Here is an 8,231-nt window from a genome sequence, read left to right as displayed (position 1 = left end):
AAAAATATTTCAATAAAAAATGTTAATTAATTACCATAGAACAAACATTGGGTCAGGTATGTACATGAATTTCTTTAGTAATAAGTTATAAAAAATATAAATAGAGGTGGTAACCTTCATTCGTTATTTTTGTTTAAAAGCTATTATTATTAAAAATTATTAACCTTTCCATTTTTTATTCAGTACCTAAATCACCTAATTTACCCACCTAAATTATTTCTTAAAAATACATGACATCCGCATGTTAGCTTTTAAACATCCGCATCCGCATTCGCATGCGCGGATGTCTAAAATTCCACATTCGCAACATCCCTAATGCAAATGTGTTTTAAAAAGCAGTTTGCCACTGCGTATGCGTAACAACTGGCAATAGAAAATTCTCACGGCAATCTCGAAAACTACTGAACGTATTTAAAAATTAGTACCTTATATATTATATAATACGCGAGGGCATTCTTTGTTAATGACATCAGATTTACACAGTTCTTTCAAGTTTCAAAATTGAGGTGTCAAATGAAAGGACTTGGCCTTCAGATGTGCAATAACGTTTTATTTTTTCGAAGACGGTTGCCACCTGTGAGAAAAATTATAAGCTGTGAGCTGTTCGTTGGACTAAAAAGTGAGCTGTCAAAGGAGAGGTCTTGGCCCCCAAATGTGCAATAAGGTTTTCTTTTTTTAGACAAACCCCTTGTATAATGTCTTTATACAAAATTTAAGCACTTCTTTACGGCAGTACAGCGAAATAAAATATCTCATACAAATTGACCCGCCCTAATTTACACATTTACATTAAAAGGCGTTGAGCGCAACCTCATCACATCGCAATCAATGTTGGATAAAGGCTTGCTGTGCAGCAACAATTTAATAAAAAGGATAACAACCAAAGTTTATTTGCCTAATTGAAAATGAATGTTGCCTTTTTGCAACACACCCACCGTTGTTGTTGGTGTTATTATTGGTAATACCGTGTGTTTGTGTGTGTGTGTACGTGTTGATTGGTTTATCTGCATTGCTGTATTCCTCCGTCCTGCTGGCCTTATGGTTATTGCTGCTGCTGGTGTTGCCACTTATGCTCAACATGCAGCAATTAGTTGCAACATTACACTGATGCTTAAGCATGTTGCATGCAACTCGCACATATGTATGTAGAAATGTATTCGTGTGAAGTTATCTGTTGTGATTAAAATAATACTCGCACACTCGAAATTCATTCTGAAATTGTTACATACATGAAGATATTAATATATGGATATATTCGTGAAGAATGCTGAAGAAAAATATTCCACGCCAATATTTAATTATTTTTAAATAGGAGGCATTTCATGTCACCTCTCAGGGTTAGGTGACATGAATATACGTGCAGCTTATTTTGCCGATATAACGTAGGGTTGCCTATTTAGAAGGGACTTAAATTTTAAGAAAACGTCATACATACCTTTCTTTAAAGTGCTGTATCTTGGAAACGTTGTAACGAAACTTAATGATAAAAAAATGTATTTCTTTCGTCTTATTATGGGCTTTAATTGTACATTTTTTACATTAATGTGCAACGTATAAAAAACAAAAAAAAAAATTAAGTAAACATTTTTCTTTTTAATTTTTTTTTCGATTATAGCATTTAAAATTTTGTTTTTTTACATAAAAATGTCAATTGTATGAAGTTGTATATTTTTTAAAGAGGAAAGGTGTGTAAAAAAACAAAAACAATATGAATAAACGATATTAACTTTACTAAAGATCTAAAATCATGAAAATCCCTTCAAGGAAATTGCAGAATTGAACTTTGTTACAAGTTCACATGGGAAGTCTGCTTACGACGTCATTGGAGGAAATTTTAAGAGACTAGCAGCTAGAGCAAGTCTTCAACTCCTGATGTTACAACAAATTCGTACAGCCGAAGCCCTCTACCAATGGGGTGCTGTATGTTTCCAATGGGATGCATGTAAAAAATAACTGCAACTAACTTTTCAGTGGACTTTATTTCGACTATGACTACGTGCCAATTACTTTAATCCTATTTTAAGCTAGTTTAAAAGGTTAAATAACATCAAGTTAGGGAACTTCATATCCTTATTTAACGAATCTTTAAATCAATAAATAATTGTTTTTCTTTTTAGTTCTTATTAGTTAGTTTTTTAACTATAATTTTATTACTCATTAGGTTTGTTTTTAGGAAAGGTGTGTATTTCCTTTTTCTTCTTTTGATAAAAGGACTAACCTTGAAGCTATCATTCATTGTAGGTGTAATATTCTTTTGCAATGAACATCAACATCAACAACACTCTATTTAACGCTATTTAAAGGTGTATTCGGCTGCGAAACCACACCTTCCAGCAATGGGAAGCACGAACATCAGCGCCGCATTTTCGAATTTAGAAAAAGAATCGAAAGAGTTGGGTCTATCTGTGTACGAGTACAAGAAATAGTACTTCCTGGCAACACATAAAAAAGTCCTCACGTTCTGGGACACACGTCACTGTTAGCAGTTATAACTTTGAGATAATCAAGGACTTTTTCTACCTAGAATCCAGCATAAGCCTGAAGATCAAGATCTATGGCCCTGTCGCGTGGGCAAAGATTGTCGGAGAAGATGCAATGACGAACTGTACGAGTTGTTTAACATGGACTTACAAACCTCGCAAAGATGGAAGACAATTGGCAAAGTTCTTTGGTCTCAGCCCAAACCGACTAACAGTTGTAGAGCCAAACAAGAAGAAGAGGAGAGCTCATAACACCGAAAGGCATTATAATTAATTTGGTATTTATTTACATTGGCTCCGAGACACACATTAGCTTTCTTATAAAGGCAGCATTTTATGGCACCCCTGTCACCATTCGAATTTAATATCAGTGAGGGGCACATTCAGATTTTCCAAAAACACATATAAGGGGGTTACAAATGCTGCTGGCTTTGAAACGTCAACTAACGGTAGGCGTAGTAAACGTGTCATTGTGACGGACTCGTGTGCAAGAGAAAGAAGCGAAAGCAAAGACGTGATTGGTGTCGACTGTCCCCATGGGGTCGAGTCCGAATAAGCAAGAGTTGAACCTACTACGGTATCCAGACCTTAATAGCGCCAAAGTTACGCGTTCCTCTCGAGGTAGGATAGACGAGGTGGGTTACGATAGAGGGTACAAAGCTAGTATTTTTCTCTACTGTCAATGTTGTTTAGGGCCTGTCTGTACATCGTCGATCCCAGTAGTTGTGTGGTGCAAATCTGTTGGTTGGTTGGTAGAAGCGTCGCTTGCGTACATTCCCGGGACCCAATTAGTGCTGAAAGCACCATTTTGATACGCTTTCTCTGGGACCCTTGATTTTATCTGCTTTCACGATTCATTGGGCTCGTCAAACCATTTGGATTTTCCGAGGAATCTATTTAGGTTAGTAATGGTGAATTTTGAAACCTCCCGCAGATTGTGGATGGAAAAACTCCCGAGTGTGTTCTGCCTTATTTGTGCCAACGCTGGGCACTCGCAATGATAGTGTAGAAACGTTTCTTTACTTCCCTCCCGTTATATCCTCTTCTGTATCTTCATAGAGATTCCTTCTAGTGTGCCTAGTAGGGATCTCTGCTGCCGAAAAGTGCCCGTCTGTTAGTTTATTCACACTTTATTCACAAGTAGAAAAAGGTTTGATGTGCCCCCGGCATGGATATTTAATTGTAGCTTGACCTTCTTGGACCAGCTGGTAAAATGTGTTGCCTTAAAGTGAAGAAGCGAGAAAGATCGGAATAAAAGTCATTTATTTCCAATACAAGCCATCAATTCCATTGATATCCCCCAATATTTGGCACCACCCTGTGTGCAACCTGTGTAATTATTCTCAGCTTTAAGGTTTGATAAGAGTGCTAACGAGGGTTGAATATAGAAATAGTTCACCGCCCCTGTCTTAGTGCCAATGTGCTCCTACTCGTAGTAGCGTTTCAGATTTTCATGTGAAGAGGTGTTTCGTGTCATGCGGGGACTGCCGCAGTACCAGGCGGTTATCTCCGCACTCTCGTCAGTTTTTGTGGCGCAGGTAAGCGTGGAAACTCTTTGAGTGCTAGGAAACACCGGCACGAGCTTTAAACAACCGCGGAGGCTTTGTTTGCCATATGGCGTGAACAACAAAAAGCTACATACCTATGTGATCTCTGGGCAGAAGAGGTATCTGCCAGTTCCATATGTTGCACCTAGCCGAATTGGAGTTCGAATGGAGTCTTTTTTGGCATACGCAGCAGATGTAAGTTTCTGGACCGGATTTGGGCTCCATTTCGGCTCGAACTAGAAGAGTTCGGGGCAATCAAGGAACGGACAAAGGGAAGATTTTGCGGATCTAGACGGGACTATCGCCGAAAAGGCTTACCCCACGCCTAGAGAAATTTCGACTTCGCGAGCAGTGGAATCACATTTCCCGCTAATTAAGTACAGCCACCGAAAGAGTAAGTGGATTTCTGCGAACCTGAAAGATCAACTGGTACGATAAGGAGTGTAAAAAAAAGCTGCCTACAGGGCCACGCTGCTAACGAGTGCAGCGCAAGCCATGTGAGATTATTATAAGGAACTGAAGAGGAAAGCGAGACGTGTTTGGCGCAATAAGAGAGAGGCCGAAATACGTGAGTTCAAAGAGCTTGAGATGCTGGCCGTCAGAAAAAAACGTACGGCAAATTCATCATAGAGTTAGGCGACTTCGGAAGGTTTCAATATCAGGGCGAACATCTTGAAACTGGGCAGGGCAATCCCACTGCTTAAACCGGGGAATCCCGCCAATAAAGAAGTCTTATCGCCCGATTACCCTCCTTTCCCCGGTAGCAAAGACACTTGAGGCCTTACTACTCCCGCACTACACAAACCACCTGACCCCAGACAGTCATCATCATGGGTTCCGTAAAGTGCACAGCACAACATCAGCACTTAACACCATAAACACCCAGATACGTCGTGGCCTTAACCGAAACCGCCCCTGTGAGAGAACAGTTTTAGTATATTTAGATCTGTCAAAGGCCATTCACTCCACGCTACCAGAAGATATTGAGGCTTGTTCTCTCTGACAGGGACTCAAGAGGTGGTCGGCAGTCCTCTGACTGGTCGTCGTTCGTCAGTCATTTTCAAAGACGAAAGCAACAAACAGAGGAAAATTAAACAGAGGGTTGTTGTTTTAGCGGCTACAGAGGGTCCCACAAGGTGGTGTCCTTTGCCCGCCGCTGTTTAATTTTTACAAATCAAAGCTTTCTCAACCACCAGGTGGGTCTCGATGGTCTCTTGCCCTGACGACTGCTCAATAATGGCGTCTGCGAAAGGAATTAATGACTTGTGTTCGAAAGTAAACGGTTACCTCTCCGAACTTTCTCCCTTCTTTACTGGAAGAAGGAGGTCAGACTGCAGCTGAGTATTGACGTCGACTGCGAACCAATTCCGACGGTGCATAGCCCGAAAATTCGCGGAGTTACCTTCGACAATCTGCAACACCTGGAGCAAAACAAAGAAACGTTGTTGGCAAAATACGAGGCAATTTGCCGGCCGGTCCTAAACTTTGCAGCGCCCGTGTAGTCGCCGGGGACTAGCAGGACGCAGTTGACAAAGCTACAGACATGCCAAAACACGGCACTCCGGAGCGCGTCAGGATGCCCCTGATGTCGCTTCAATACCAACTTCATGACTAGACCCAGATACTTCCCATCTGGGAGCAAGCAGTTCCTAGTAGGGTATCACAGACCTAGGCACCGGAACAGACAGCTTGAGGAAGAACCAAGGCGCGTCTAGAGGCATCTCTACGAACTGACGGACGAAGTGCAGAGGTTCAAAAAACAGCCTCTGGACCCAACTGCATATCAACAGGCCTTAAACGGCAGCCCTGGCTACTGCAGCAGGCTAAACTCGTACCTGAGCAGAGTGAACGCCACATGACTAGCAGCACCTCTTCGCATGCCCGCAAAATCTCACCCCGCTAACGCCCCTCCCCTATGGACAGATCCGGTGGAAGTTGCACACTTCCGGGAATCCCTTTAGCTGAGCCTGACGACAACGTTAATGGACAAGCCGCTACAATAACAACAACAATGCCACCTCCGCGTTGGAAAGACCACGTGGAGAAGGATTTGGCTTCCCTTGGCATTTCCAATTGGCGTCAGTTGGCACAGAAGAGAAAAGATTTAGCGCCTACAGCGCCAATAAAATCGTAGGAACGACTTTTTGCTTTAATGGAGCCGATATCCTAATTTTATCCCTGCAGAATTTCTCAATGACGTAATTTAAAGACCATTTAGCTTTTTTAAGTTCAACTTTCAACTTTATTTATGAATACGTGAAAATACGTGAGCTCTCATTTCCCTAGCGCATGACGTTCGTAGACATTCTCTTATCATCTTTGTTTCTTTCTACAACTGTCGGTTCAATCATGCGTGCAATTATCAGTTTTATTGGATCAATGGCCAGTAGATTTCCATTTCATGCAAAGTGACCGATAAAAAAGCAATAGAAAATATGTGTATGTAGTATGCGCAGACGTGTACAGTAAATTAAGTTAATCGTTTTAAAAGCCTTAAAAAATGCATTGATTTGCACAAAACGCAGTGGCAACTGTATTTATTAAATGAACTTTATTTTCAATTTTTATAGGGAGTTTGGCAATCAAAACAAATGCAAATCATTTGTACTAATTTTTTGGTTTACGCTCTCAAACAAAAATACAAGAGTTTAAGAAAAACGACGAATCAGCAAGTACGCATAATTTTTTGTTCTAAGGTTTGTCAACCTGTGATACTACAATGTTTTCTGTAATCTACCTTACCTAAAGTTTCATTTGTTCTTTTTGTCTAGTTCTTCGTTTTTTCTTTGGGCAAGTGAAACCAGTCCCAAGAGACGGCGCACTTAATTACAAATATACATACATTTCTGATTTTCATTTATTTTTTCTTAACAATAAATTTAGTTCTTTTTGATTTTAATTTGGATTTTAATTAAAATTTGATTCAAATAATTAAAAGCAATATTTTATGTTGTTTATAACAAATAGTTAAACTACAAAAGGTAAATCATTGCGTAAATCAAATTTAATTAACTGTAACTACGATTACGTTATTTGGTGATGTTCTGTGCGCCTTTGCGTCCTTTACGTCTCTGCTGATGCATACATATGTGTGATCAACGTAAATTGTTTCCTGTTCAAGTTTTGTCCCCCTCTACTTGTTATAATGAGTGTATTTGCGAATTATTTTGATTAGATATCAATAAGTGAATTCATGTGCCAAACAGAACTGCAATTTGAAATTAATAATCACTCCTGTAGTTTTTAATTACGTTCGAAGTTGACAAACAAATACACTAATAATTTTCTCTCGAGGTTGTTCTTAGAAATGCAAGCAAAACTACGCAGAAAAATTTAGAAGTGCTGTAAAAGTTGATCATGATCATAAATAAAAATTGTAATCTGTGAAATTTGTTGCTTTTTCTGTTGTATATTATTTTGATACTTCTTCCACCGTTTTTGTTGCCTGAAACTGCTGTAACATTTTTTGTTTTATTCTCCGCTTTTATTACTGCTACTGTAACTGTCGTTGTAGACTTTGCTTCCTTTACACCTATTAACCCAAAAGCTAATTATCCAATTATCAGACCGCAGCCTAGTCGAAACTGATTTTTAGTATGATTCAAGCGCCCGCTCAGAGCGAATGAAAATGGCAAAGGCTGCAGCCGCTTCTCCAATACACCGCAAACATTCCAATTAGAGTCGAATGAACCTACAAAGAGGAAATGCATATAAGTATCAGTGTTCGGTAAATCTATCGCCATTATACCTCTAAAAACGAGATCAGCTTTCGGTAAATCCACTTGGTAGCCGATCGTGGCAACAGACTCTTGCATTCTAAGACTAGTTTCCACTTCGACACCAATCTGCAATTGTTCACTGGCTTTTTGGTAATAGCATACATGTACGCCACCAGGTCCCAAAGTTCCCGACCACACCGAATCGCCTTGTGTATAACGTCCAACGGCTGATACAACGGCGATTTGACCACCGGGTACATTAGGACCGTATTGGTAGGCAAGTTCGGCACCGAGCGCGATGTTTTCAGTTACCGACTGTAAGTAGTGACCAACGAACACGCCAGAATTGTTGAAAATATTTGGATTACCAACAGTTAAAGAAGCTGTATAGTCGTCACCGCGGTAATCGGTTGTTAATTGGGCAGCTGTGAGCTTGGAATCTTGAATCTGAATAAGCAAGTTTTTACTTTTATATGTATAATTGT

The 8,231-nt window shown here is 39.9% G+C and overlaps 1 protein-coding gene across 1 annotated transcript; it reads right to left on the bottom strand.

The window, feature by feature from the left end:
* Positions 1–6,353: 6,353 nt before the first annotated feature.
* Positions 6,354–8,193, bottom strand: LOC118732977 (mitochondrial import receptor subunit TOM40 homolog 1; the record flags this gene model as incomplete). The annotated part of the gene is given in 2 exon segments (XM_036462121.1): positions 6,354–7,718; positions 7,776–8,193. Coding segments are annotated over 2 exon segments (558 nt in total), but the record flags the coding sequence as incomplete, so codon positions are not given.
* Positions 8,194–8,231: the final 38 nt, after the last annotated feature.

The sequence above is a fragment of the Rhagoletis pomonella genome, unplaced genomic scaffold, assembly GCF_013731165.1.
Source record: "Rhagoletis pomonella isolate Grant_MI unplaced genomic scaffold, Rhpom_1.0 Rhpom_scaffold_00002, whole genome shotgun sequence".
In the NCBI taxonomy this organism is placed as follows: Eukaryota; Metazoa; Arthropoda; class Insecta; order Diptera; family Tephritidae; genus Rhagoletis; species Rhagoletis pomonella.
This window is presented reverse-complemented; position numbering and strand designations above follow the sequence as displayed.